The sequence below is a fragment of the Sphaerodactylus townsendi genome, linkage group LG01 (genome assembly GCF_021028975.2).
Source record: "Sphaerodactylus townsendi isolate TG3544 linkage group LG01, MPM_Stown_v2.3, whole genome shotgun sequence".
In the NCBI taxonomy this organism is placed as follows: domain Eukaryota; kingdom Metazoa; phylum Chordata; class Lepidosauria; order Squamata; family Sphaerodactylidae; genus Sphaerodactylus; species Sphaerodactylus townsendi.
The window spans coordinates 190,104,848-190,118,574 of NC_059425.1; the positions used below are offsets into that span (position 1 = coordinate 190,104,848).

The 13,727-nt window shown below is 48.5% G+C and overlaps 1 protein-coding gene across 1 annotated transcript in view; it reads right to left on the reverse strand.

Annotated features, from left to right (window-relative positions):
- Positions 1-437: 437 nt before the first annotated feature.
- The window catches only part of PTCHD4 (patched domain containing 4), a 154,074-nt gene continuing 140,784 nt past the window's right edge, over positions 438-13,727 (reverse strand). The window contains exon 3 of the mRNA XM_048501957.1: positions 438-3,873. Within this exon, the coding sequence (XP_048357914.1) occupies positions 2,240-3,873 (1,634 nt within the window). The 3' untranslated portion in view covers positions 438-2,239. The remainder of the gene's footprint in view (positions 3,874-13,727) is intronic.

Below are 13,727 nucleotides of genomic sequence, written 5' to 3' on the forward strand. Positions count from 1 at the left end.
AGAAGAAGAAGAAGAAGAAGAAGAAGAAGAAGAAGAAGAAGAAGAAGAAGAAGAAGAAGAAGAAGAAGAAGAAGAAGAAGAAGAAGAAGAAGAAGAAGAAGAAGAAGAAGAAGAAGAAGAAGAAGAAGAAGAAGAAGAAGAGTTTGGATTTATATCCCCCCTTTCTCTCCTATAGGAGACTCAAAGGGGCTGACAATCTCCTTGCCCTTCCCCCCTCACAACAAACACCCTGTGAGGTAGGTGGGGCTGAGAGAGCTCCGAAGAACCGTGACTAGCCCAAGGTCACCCAGCTGGCGTGTGTTGGAGTGCACAGGCTAATCTGAATTCCCCAGATAAGCCTCCACAACTCAAGCGGCAGAGCGGGGAATCAAACCCGGTTCCTCCAGATCAGAATGCACCTGCTCTTAGCCACTACGCCACTGCTGCTCTTCTAGGAGACTTGAAGGCTGTGCTAAGCCTTATCTCAGCCCCCACTTGTGCATACAAGCTTCCCGTACCGGTGAGGTTGGGATCCATACCGCATGTGTGCAAATACGCGACAGTTTTATAAACGCACAGATCTGTTTCGAACGGAACCAATGCATCAGCAATCCCCCTCCCCCCAGCCCCCCCGACAATGCATTTAAACAGTGATCATGTACAGAATATATGTTGCTTTTTCTTTAAAGGAAGACATTGCTAGTTTATGCAAGGTTAGGTTGCATTCAAGAATGCATGAAGCAAGCCCTTTCTGAAACCCTTTTGGGAGAGAGAGAGCGAGAGCGAGAGAGAGAGAGAGAGAGAGAGAGACGTAGCTTAACAGGACAAAAAAATCGCCCTGAGTGTTATGGGCCCGTTCTCTTTTCATTCCTTCTCTTATGCTACTAAGCATGTACGCTTTATAAAGCAGGGAACTATCTGCTTGTGATAGCACAACTCCCAGTCCCGTGCAGTAAGGGAAGAATTTACTGCATTCATCTATAATTCTCAACAGCCATAAAGCTTTGTTTTGTCGCAGACATCCTATCAGGCATTGAGTCGTAAATACTTTACAAAAAACAAGCCTTTCCAAAAGAGCTCAGTGCTTTTATGTTCATGAAAATAGTGTTGCCCTCTCACACACACCCCCTTCACGGCAAAAGGCATAGTTTACTGATCAGTTTTGCCAAAGGAGACACACAGGAGCACACAGGAAGGGTACGGAACAGGATTGTTTCACCTTGAAACTCCGCGATGCGTTCAAGATATCAGGCACAGAGCGACCATCCAGCTGTGTCTAAGGCTGGTGATCAATTGTTACAGCTGACACATCTGCCTGATTAGTATTCTGTGCCTAATGTTGGTACAGAGAATGCCGGAGTCAAAAGGACAGCACTGCGGTAATTATAGGTAAGACTGCAGTGGCCAAAACCTGGGGTGTTTCTCGGGATTTCAGTACACCTGCGACAGCCGCTTGTGCCGAGGGTCACTCTAGCCACACTGGGAAACCTGACAAAAGTCAGCTTCATAGAAACAAAAAGACATCTAATCAATCCCTGTCCCATCTATCCCGGCTTATATCTTACCCCTCCGCTAGGCCAAGTCTGAAGCCATCCTCCAGCCTCTGACAGAAGAGGCTCACTTTGGGTTGAAGGGCAGCTTCAGATTGGGCCGGGGGACAGGCAACAATTTACTCTCTGAACTAATATCCCCCCTTCCAGTTGTGGTATGTCGATAGGTACAGTGTTCCATAGGGGGGAAGAGCTTTGGTTTAGACTGGTTGAATATCTACTTCCCCAACTGCATAGGTTTTACTTTGACCACCTTGTTTTTTAAAAACAAAACCAAATACCACCAAGGTCAGCACTATGGACGACGCTGTCTCTTGTCAGCTCTGCCTTGGTAGCGACTGCTTCCGCGGCTTATTTTTGAGACTCCCTCGTCTCCCGCTTGATCCTGTACGTAGCAAAATGGTGGATTAATCGGCCATTCAGAATATTGAACTGCTGATTAATGTTTCCTGGCAAAGTTACACAATTAAAAGAAAACCACGTGGGAGGTTTTTCCTCCTCATTTTCTTTCCCCCTCTTTTTTGTGACCATTTTAAAAAAACGCTTTCATCTCCGTGTGTGGAAAAAATATCCCCTTACTGGAACATCGTCTGCCTTGTTCCACACGGCCAGCGCAAGCGGCGGAGATCTTTCCTCTACTTTCCCTGCAGCTCAATGCAACATTTTGCATGTGTTGTGTTAAAAAAATATACATATGTTTGTGCAACCCTTCAGACCGCGGTCACGTGATCGGGATTCTCTTGGACTTCTATGCATTCAATCTCTTCCCGCTCCTTCCGTTTGGCCCGTTTCTTTTTCTTGTGGTGCTTTTTAGAGGGTGGGAAAAATGTTAGAAAGACGGGCAAAATAACAAAACAGTGCAGGAGTGTGCAACTTCCGGTGAGCAGCAAGCATTTGAACAGTGTGAAGGTCAAGTTCGAAGGCACAAAAAGGAGGGGGACCAACCCGATAAGAAAAGAAGTAATGTTTTGCAAAATGGCCGTCCCGTGTTCTTGCAATGCACCTTTGATGCACTGAGTTCGGGTGTGCTCCGTCGCCAGTACGAATGTGTAAAGCAGGGGCGCACAGTGATCTATGGAGAAATTCAAAGTATAAATAAGGCACAAGATAGAAATGCAATCCATGTCGACGTTCCATAAAGTCATCAGGCCCAAGACGCCCAGCTCGATGGAGGTGACTGTGAGAATCAGCCAAAAATTCCCCAGAGGGTGGATAACCAGGAAGAAAGTCAGCAGCAGCACCAGCAAGACGCCGAAACCTGAAATCAAGACTGGCATCGTCACTGACAGACTGTATTGGTCCATGAAAACAAAGGTTGGGTTGAACACGATGAACTTGATGCTCTGCTTCAGAGACAGAGGCCTCAGCTTCTCCAGTAACTCTATCACGTCCCTCTGCGTTTTTTCACTAGTCCTAGCCACAAGATAGATGCGGGAAGCTATGATGCTACTCTCATCGCCGGCCTTCGAGAAAATGATGTCGTTCTTGAAGTGCTGGTATTCTGGCTTTCTTAAGAAGGAGTTCTGGAGGATGCTGAGGAAGTCGCTCTTGTTGGTGGCACTGATGTTCCCAGCTCTCAGATACTGGTAATATTGCTGAAGCCAGGAGAGCGTGTTGAAGCCTTCGCTCAGTTTTTTTAAGTCTTCTTGCACTGTGCCGTTCCAGTACTCGAGGGGCTCGTAGATATAGAAGCCAATCACCGGGCTGTAGTTACTGAAGTATTTCTGCTGGATGACTGCATAGGATACACTCGGTGAATCACTGGAGAGGAGGTTGATAATGTTGGCCCCATCGCTGATCTGCAAGCAGCCCATGAACGAGAACGAGGCATAAATGAGGTACAGAATCACCACAAATGGCTTGACGTAGATGTTGGTGATCCACTCGTTGTAGTGCTCCCGTAGGAAATGCTGGATGAAGTGGTTTTGGTAAGGGTCTGTCTCGTGGTGGGAAGTGTGCTGGTAGCCATCGCTCATCATGGTCTGGAACCAAACCGGCTTCCTCTCCAGATATTCCACTGAGGGGATCTTACAGCAGAAGATGCTGTGGTACCGGTTCTGCTCCAGCTGCCCAGCGAAGACCAGGCACGAGCCGAAGAAAGAGAAGATGTAGAAGTAGTTCAGCAGGATGGACACGCACATGTTCTGGCAGAAGATCTTGATGGCCTCGATGTTGGTGAAAGGACTGGCCCCCATCCCAAAAGTGATGAAGTACAGGGAGCTCGTCATTGTGTACGAAACCATGACGTCTGCATAGGCATCTGCGACCCGGTCTTTGAAAGGCAAGCTCTCTTTGGTGCGACGCCATCCTGACAGAAGTTCAAATACTCCTTTCGTTCCATGTCCTGAAACAACAAGGAAATAGATTAATTTGCTTTCACTCATCCTCGGATTTCGTTCCTCAGTTGAGCATACTGTAATGAGGAAATGTTGTCATATACTAATTGTATTGTAAAACACTTACCGTGTATTGGGTTGAATCCAACTGGCTTTTATGGGTCCCATTTGATCACCAGAAAAAGCTATGCTTGGTATCCTGGGCCCATAAAAGTCATTTATTTTTTTAAATTTATTAATTTTCTATACCGCCCTCCCCCTGAGGGCTCAGGGCGGTTTACAACAAGGTTAAAACATACATTAAAACATAATTTAAATATTAATTACATAAAAACAGAACCCATTTAAAAATGTGGATGGCGTCTGGCTATCCCCCCTCCGCCCCCCCTTGTGCCCACGGGAGGCCAGATGACATGGTAGATGTATTTTTAACCAGGCTGGCCAAACGCCTGGCGGAACAGGTCCGTCTTGCAGGCCCTGCAGAAACTCTGTAAGTCCCGCAGGGCCCTGGTCTCCCTAGGGAGCCTGTTCCACCAGGTAGGGGCCAGGGCTGAAAAGGCCCTGCCCCTCGTCGAGGCCAGCCTGATCATTTTTAGGCCAGGGATCACGAGTAGGTCCTCCTCCGAGGAGCGGAGGGGCCTACTGGGGCAATATGGGGAGAGGCGATCCCTCAGGTATGCAGGTCCGAGACCGCGAACGGCTTTGAAGGTCAAAACCAACACTTTAAACATAATCCGGAACTCAATCGGCAGCCAGTGCAGATGGTATAGCATCGGTGTAATTCGATCCCTGCTCAAACTGCCAGTAAGCAGCCTGTGTGATGTGCGATGTGTGCTACGGGAAGGAAGATGGAGTGAAAAACAGCTCACTGGATCCAACCCATTCACTTTAGAAAAACTCTGAGTTTGATTCCAACTTATCTCTGCTGCTTCAGACCAACACAGCTACCCACTTGAATCTACCATTCACTTTAGTGAGGCATTTGTGTGCTCCCTGTCAAACATTTGTGCACAGACTGGTAATTTTAAATAAATAATCGTAAACCTTTAATAGGCATTAATTAAAAAACAGGATAGAAAACGAACAATGCAAAAATCAGAAGTACAGGGGAGAACCAGCACCCCAGAACCTTTCCCAAGAAATCTGCAGCTGTCTCCAATAACACAGATGAGCTACTACTTAACAAAAACAAGCCCAGAGGTTAGGAGTGGAGTACTTTAGCAGAGGAGGGATAATACAATGAAAATCAGGTCTAAAAGAAACATATTTGGGACAATCAAATAAAATGTGCAGCATTGTCTCCAGGGATGTAGGTATAGATTTTTTAGGGGGGGGGTTGGGGGGGGCCACACCCCACCTGCCCCAGGGCATGGCCACACCTCCCCAAGCCCCGCCCCTGGCCTAGCGCTTATAAAAGCAGCTCTTCGAGGTCGGGGATGGCAGACTCCCCTGCCCTGCCCTCCCCTGCCCCTCCCCTCTGGGCTGAGACATAGAGGGAAAATGGAGCCTGGTGCAAAATCTGAGTTTTGGGGGGGGGCCCCGCAGGGCAGCCGCTGTGATGCAGGAATCCACCCCCAAACAGCATCACTTTCAATGGTGTTTAAACTAGATCCACCTTAAAGGGAGAATCTGGGGTCCCTAGTTAAACAACATTGAAAGAGATGCTGTTTGGGGGTGGATTATCCCACACCCTAAAACAGCATCACTTTCAATGTGGCGTAGTGGTTAAGAGCAGGTGCATTCTAATCTGGAGGAACCAGGTTTGATTCCCTGCTCTGCCACTTGAGCTGTGGAGGCTTATCTGGGGAATTCAGATTAGCCTGTGCACTCCCACACATGCCAACTGGGTGACCTTGGGCTAGTCACAGCTTTTCGGAGCTCTCTCAGCCCCACCCACCTCACAGGGGTGTTTGTTGTGAGGGAGCAAGGGCAAGGAGATTGTAAGCCCCTTTGTGTCTCCTACAGGAGAGAAAGGGGGATATAAATCCAAACTCTTCTTCTAAACTGAGGACCTCAGATTCTCCCTTTAAATCCATGCCGAAGGGGGTGGATTTAAAAGGAGAATCTGGGGAAATTTGGGGGGTGCCTGCTATCAGGGGTGCAATGGTTAAGCTAGAAGCACCAAACTTTCAGGGTATCTTTAGGAGTCTCTCCTAATGATACCACCCAGGTTTTGTGAAGTTTGGTTCAGGGGGTCCAAAGTTATGGACCCTCAAAAGTGTAGCCCCATCTCCAAAGCTCCCATTGAAAACAATGGAGGATGGGGCACTCCCTTTGGAAGTCCATAGCTTTGGACCCCCTGGACCAAACTTCACAAAACCTGGGTGGTATCAATAAGAGACTCTCCTGATAATGCACCCCAGGTTTGGTGAAGTTTGGTTCAGGGGGTCCAAAGTTATGGACCCTCAAAAGTGTAGTCCCCATCTTCTATTAGTTCCCATTGGAAACAATGGAGGATGGGGACACCCCCTTTGGGAGTCCATAACTTTGGACCCCCTGAACCAAACCTCACCAAACCCGGGTAGTATCATCAGGAGAGTCCCCCAAACAATCCCTGAAAGTTTGGTGCTGCTAGCCCAAACGATGCGCCCCCTGCAGGCCAAAAACCGAAAAACACTAAAAATGTTTTAAAAACCCACAAACTGGTGGGCGGAGCTTCGGACATGAATGGGGGGGGTTTCAAACCCGAGAAGCCCCCCCTTACCTACGTGCATGATTGTCTCAGGAGTGTTGGTGCAATGAGGGCTAACCCAGTCTTCTTGTGGGGTCCTTGAAAAACACCCTTGAAGAAAGGCTGAGGGGAAAGAGTTGACCTAGCTCTAGTGAGGGCCCACCTTTGTTTGGGGTTGTATAGAACCTTTCAGTAGCAGGCCATGTGCTATTGAAAGCAGGGATAATACCAAAGTATGTAGGTGGGCAGGAGCCCCCCCCCCCCCCCCGGCTCTTTGAACCAAGAGTTGAAGTTCTTGACTAAAGAGATGGGATTTTATAGTTTGCAATATTTCGTTGGGGGCTAACATGAGTGTGGCATCCCAAGAAAGGCCCGGGGGGATCCGTTGGTGCTCAATGTGTATCTGGACTGGTAATTTTTTCTTCCTCTTTTTCATGTTTCAAATAATGGAAACTACAGTTTGGGTCAGAGGTTCTTTTGCAGCGGTTCCTGAGACGCCACAACACAGTCCTAAGAATTGCTGTGCATCACAGTTTTGGTTGCAAATCCTGATAGTTGTTTCTTAAAACATCTGCCAGAGAACAGAACAGGAAAAGGTGCCAAAGTTGTGTAGGTAAGAATATAAGGAAGACATCAGAAGAGCCCTGCTGGAATAACCCAAAGGCCCATCAAGTCCAGCATTCTTGTTCACACCATGGCCAGCCAGCTGCCTCTGGGCAGCCCATGAGCAGGATGACTGGCACAGCATCCTCCATCTGTGGTACCCAGCATCGGATAGGAAGAGGTGTCCGGCCTCTGGTATTGGGGGGAGTAGACAGCCAACATGTCCAACCATTCTGACTAATATTATTTTAAGCAGCTGATTTCAGAGGGTCACTTCTCCAAAATGTTCTTTGAGGTAGGAAGATTTGGACCAGGATTGTGGTTCCCCCTTCCCCCTAGTATCACCTCGCAAAGTTCAGAAAGTTCCAAAAAAGGAAGGCAGTAATCCTCCTGAAACACTTTATCCTGATGTATCTCAGAATAGACTTTGCGTTTAGGTAACCCCCAAGAGGCTACACAGCCTAAATCTTGGCCCAAATGGAACAAAATCTTCCTTCTCCCACTAAATATAATCCACTAAACTTTCCCTTCTCACTAGACACAGTGTGAAACAGACTTTTCACTGTGATACACCTCTGAAGATGGCAGCCACAGATGCAGGCAAAACGTTAGGAACAAGATCTACCAGACCACGGCCGCTCAGCCTGGAAAACCCACCAGAACCAGTCTTCCTTCTCCCTTTCATTCCCACTATTCCTCTAGATGACTTTTTCAAATTTGGTTTGCAAGGCAGGGTTAACATATTTTTTTAGCTGGGGGCAAGCATACAGCTTCTGACACGCAAATGCCTAAAAGGCTGCCGCTTCGTATTCCTCTGAAACTCATTCTTTTAAATTCAATAATCATTTTACAGGAACAGGACTGGGTCCATGAGCAGCAGAGACCTACAAAGTTCAGCTTCCCTGCTCCCTGTCTAACTGGGGCATTGACTGCACTGGAGTGGGGCGGGGGGGCAGGGCAGGGCAGGGCAGGGCAGGGCAGGGCAGGGCAGGGCAGGGGGAGATGGATAAATTATCCTGTACATTGTGCCAAGCCAGCAAGCACAGCTGGAGAATGGCAACAAGCCACAATGAGCTTTGCCTTCCCAGGCTGAGAGAAGATCTGAGAAGAGGAAGAACAAACCCAATCATCAATTTTGTGCCTGGGGAAAAGGGGTTAATTTTCAGTCCCTGCATTGTCTCTGCAAGTCTGCCTTGATTTGCTTGTGAGAACATATAGTAACAAACCGTAATAAGAGGATAGGATAATGGGAATAATGGAGTTTTCCCAACAGCCTCCTTGGTAAGTCAATGCATTACAATGTTCAGAATGCTAAGTGGATCCCAGAATCAAATCCCCATTCAGCCAGCAACAAACAGTTCTTCAAGTACATAAAAAGTAGGAAGCCAGCTAGGGAAGCGGTAGGCCCATTAGATAACGAAGGAACAAAAGATGTGCTAAAAGATGACAGGGAGATTGCATAGAAACTGAATGAATTCTTTGCATCTGTCTTCACCCAAGAGGAGGTGAGGAAAATTCCTGCACCTGAACCAAGCTTCTTTGGAGGTGAATCCGAGGAACTAGCGAAGATAGTGGTAGACAAGGAAGAAGTTCTGGCAGCCACTGATAAACTAAATGCTACCCAATCCCCTGGCCCAGATTGCATTCATCCAAGAGTTCTTAAAGAGCTCAAGCATGAAATTGCTGATGTTCTCACTTTAATATGCAACTTATCCCTGAAATCTGCCTCCATCACCGAAGACTGGAAGATGGCCAATGTCACACCAATCTTTAAGAAAGGGTCTAGGGGGACCCAGGAAATTACAGGCCAGTCAGTTTGACATCTGTTCCTGGTAAATTAGTAGAATCTATCATCTATATATATAAAAATATCTAACAGTGTGTTTGTCCCTGATAGTCTCCCTCAGAAGCTGCCGGATGGATCGCCCCCAATTTTTCACAGGACGTCCCTCCCTGTTGCGGGCAGGTAATCGGACCTTCAAATCACCAAAAGTCCATACCTGAGCCAGGTAAAATGTCTTTTTCCTGGCGCACCAGGCCATGAAGATGCCTCTGTTTAACTGTCACCCTTAGAATGTTCGTGCAGCATGTCTGCGGCCTGAGGGCTTGGTATGCCCTTACAATGTTCACGCAGATGGGCAGAGATGAGCAGTGGAAACAGTACATAGGTAATACCGTTAGGTAATACGAGTGGAAGTGAAACACATACACACTTTGCCGTGTGAGACGTCAGGTGGGGTTCCCCCCCCTCACACGCAGGTAACTTTCACTCTCTGTGCCTCACCCACTGCTCCACTTCTTTTGCACGTGGCCCTTTAAGAACCCAGGGAGCTGGCCTCGATCTGAGCGCCTTACCACCCTGCCTCTGCTGCCTGACTGGGATAGCCTCCTAGCCCCAGTTCTGCCTTCCCCAAGCCAGGACTGTGCGTGTCAACCAGCCTCATGGACAGCGGGATTCACACTCTGGACAGTTCCGTTGTGGAATGGGAAGGGTTACCTTATACTAAAAAAACAAGACAGCACCATATAACGATGTGCATTGAAAAGGGAAAGAGGGATTCCATTTGACCACCCCAAAAGGCTATGCTGGGGATCATTGGACCTGCATGGACATCTGTGTGGGTTGCAGACTGTGATGAGAAGGACAATTGCCACAGCAACGCATGGCCGGGCCTGCTAGTTAAAGATAAAATTATTAAACATGTAGAAAAGCAAGACCTGCTGAGGAAGAGTCAGCATGGCTTTTGCAGAGGCAAGTCCTGTCTTACAAACTTACTAGAGTTCTTTGAGGGTGTAAACAGGCATGTGGATCAGGGGGAACCAGTGGACATTGTCTACTTGGATTTCCAAAAGGCTTTTGACAAAGTTCCTCACCAGAGACTGTTGAGAAAACTCAGCAATGAAGGAATAAGAGGGGACTGGTTGAGGAACAGGAAACAAAGGGTGGGTATAAATGGGAAGTTCTCACAATGGAGAGATGTAGGGAGTGGTGTCCCCCAAGGATCCGTTTTGGGACCAGTGCTCTTTAACCTATTCATAAATGACCTGGAAGTAGGGGTGGGTAGCATGGTGGCCAAGTTTGCAGATGATACCAAATTATGTAGGGTGGTGAGAACCACAAAGGATTGCGAAGAGCTCCAAGCGGACCTTGATAAATTAGGTGAGTGGGCTAAGAAATGGCAAATGCAGTTCAATGTAGCAAAATGTAAAGTGATGCACATAGGGGCAAAAAATCCAAACTTCACATACACGCTACAAGGGTCAGTGCTATCAGTCACAGACCAGGAGAGGGATTTGGGCGTCTTAGTTGATAGGTCCATGGGAATGTCAACTGAATGCATGGCAGCTGTGAAAAAGGCAAACTCTATGCTGGGGATAATTAGGAAAGGAGTTGATAATAAAACTGCAAGGATTGTCATGCCCTTATATAAAGCCATGGTGCGACCGCACTTGGAGTACTGAGTCCAGTTCTGGTCGCCACCTCAAAAAGGAAATTGAAGAGATAGAAAAAGTGCAGAGAAGGGCAACGAGGATGATTGAGGGACTGGAGCACCTTCCTTATGAGGAGAGGCTGCAGCGTTTGGGACTCTTTAGTTTGGAGAGGAGACGTCTGAGGGGGGATATGATTGAAGTCTATGATATTATGCATTGTGTAGAAAATGTCGACAGAGAGAAATTTTTCTCTCTTTCTCACAATACTAGAACCAGGGGGCATTCATTGAAAATGCTGGGGGGAAGAATTAGGACTAATAAAAGGAAACACTTATTCACGCAATGTGTGATTGGTGTTTGGAATATGCTGCCACAGGAGGTGGTGATGGCCACTAACCTGGATAGCTTTAAAAGGGGCTTGGACAGATTTATGGAGGAGAAGTCAATCTATGGCTACCAATCTTGATCCTCCTTGATCTGAGATTGCAAATGCCTTAGCAGACCAGGTGCTCAGGAGCAGCAGCAGCAGAAGGCCATTGCTTTCGCATCCTGCATGTGAGCACCTGGTGGGCCACTGCGAGTAGCAGAGTGCTGGACGATGGACTCTGGTCTGATCCAGCAGGCTAGTTCTTATGTTCTTATGATCTTATGATGATACCACCCAGGTTTGGTGAAGTTTGGTTCATTGGGGCCAAAGTTAGGGAACCCTTAAATGTGTAGCCCCCATCTCCTATTAGCTCCCATTGGAGTGTTTTTCAAAAAGATGCATCTACAAGCAGGTCCAGGAAAATCCCGTGATAAGGAGGAGGGGGGGCAGAGCGCCAGAAACGGGACTGATCTGTGTTCCACGGTTCGGCTGTGAGGAGATCTCGAGGAGATCTGGATAATTCGGGTGACTATCCCAGGATTAATCGCCAGTGAAGAAATAACCTTAGATGCGTACCATTTTATTTATTTATTTATTTATTTATTTATTTATTTATTTATTTATTTATTTATTTATTTATTTATTTATTTATTTATTTATTTATTTATATACCGCAGTGGCCAGATCTGCCTGGGAGAGGAAGGGAGCCAACCGCCGGGCCTGGCGAAGATGGAAGAAAGCAGTCCGGGTTGTATGGGCCACCTGGGTCTCCATTGAAAGAGACGAATCCAGGTGGACCCCCAGACTGCGAACGGAGGTCGGCGCCAATGAGACCCCCTCCCACACCGGCGGCTGGAAGTCCCCAACCTCACCCCTGCGGTCTAGCCAGAGGATCTCCGTCTTCGATGGATTCAGTTGCAACCTGCTCTGCTGCAACCAACCAGCTACCGCCTCCAAACAATGCTGGAGAGCCGCAGGGGCGGCAACCGCTCCCCCCTCCATCAACAGAATGAGCTGAGTGTCATCAGCATATTGATGACAGATCAGCCCAAAGCTCCGTACCAACTGAGCAAGTGGTCGCATATAGATGTTAAATAATAGCGGAGATAGCAGCGCTCCCTGAGGTACTCCGTACTGAAGTGGGCACCTCCAGGAGGCTTCATCTCCGCACCATACTTGCTGACTCCGGTCCCGGAGAAATGAGGCAATCCACTGAAGGACTGTGCCCCGCACCCCGGAAGCGGCCAGGCAGTGGGTCAAAAGGTCGTGATCGACCATATCAAACGCTGCGGTAAGATCTAACAAAACCAGCAGCGCCGATCCGCCTCGGTCAAGTTGCATGCGGAGCGTATCCATGATAGCTGCACAAGAGGCGGTCTCCGTCCCATGCCTTGCACGGAAGCCGGACTGGAAAGGGATCGAGAGCGCCGATGCGTCATCCAGGAAAAAAACCCTGAAGCGGCTGCTCCAACACCACTCTCTCAATTTACCTTCTTCCCAGAAAAGCGAAAGATTCGAGACCGAGTGGCGAGTGGCCAGATCACCCGGATCCTAAGCGATGAGATGCTTTTTTTTTAAGAGTGGGCTGACCACTGCCTCCCTTCAACCCATCCCGGAAAGACTCCCTTTGCTCCAAAGGCGGAGCCATTGATGATGTTCAACAGATGAGGAATTCGTAGCTCCACCCGGCGAAGCTTTTATAAGCCAAGAGGGGCCAAAACGGATCCAGGAGGGACAGGTAGTAAGGTCTAACAGCAGCCAAGGCCCTGTCAACAGCAGCTTCGAGAGGCAGGGGAGAACTGGAGCCGAAATCTTGGGCCCGAAGACGGGTAAGGGAGCCCTTGTCCAGTTCACTTTAATTGTAGATAGCGCATGGCGGGGAAGGTCCCGGTGTAAGCTGATGTGGATCACTTTATCTGCAAAAAGCTCGCAGATGCCTCACAGCTAACAGCCAATCGATGGTTTGTAGAGCCCTTGCCTTGCAATAAGGAGGAGGTCAGGACCGAATTATACCGGAATAATTGTGCAGAGGCGAGAGCTAGCAGGCATAAGAGAGGAGGAAAAGAACTTCCCCTCTTAGCCTCGCCGTTGCCATCTCATAGGCCTTCATAAACGTCCTATAAGATGTTGGCGCAGCTCCGCCGCCAATTTCTGCCACACCTTCGCTCTGATGCGTCCTAAGCACCCGTTTCATATGGCGTAGCTCCTCGGTGTACCAGGTAGCCTGTCGAACACGGGCTTAAGAAGGACGCTGAGGGAGCAACAATGACTCGATGGCATCCGGAGAGCTGGGAGTTCCAGTCCTCCACCTGCTCATCGAAAGTGTGCCGGCGGGTTCAGGGTCCGCGCAGAGCATTGGCGGGAAACCAATTGGATCACATAAGTCTCCAGCGGTAGTAAATCAGCCCCTCGCCTGAAGACGGGTTTGGCGTGGCTGCAGGAGCCATCTGAACCTTCAGAGGCATAATGTGGTCCCGAGACCATGGCACTTCTATCCGTAGAAGGATATGACCATATCAACCCCCCCAAACCCAGCTAAGAGCCAAATCCAGCATGTAGGCCGGGCCTCGCGTGAGTGGGGCCTGTAGAACTTACCAAGGAGAGGCCCGAGATGTCAGCCGCCATGGATTGACAACCAGGTCTGCGGCCACATGTACATGAGGCAGTGTCAGCATGGACATTAAAGTCCCCCTTGCAGAACCAATAAGTCTGGGGAACCGCAATTACCCAGTCCGCCACTCACCTCCAGCAGCCTCCAGCAGGCTGATCCCCCGGTGCGCTTAAAGCTT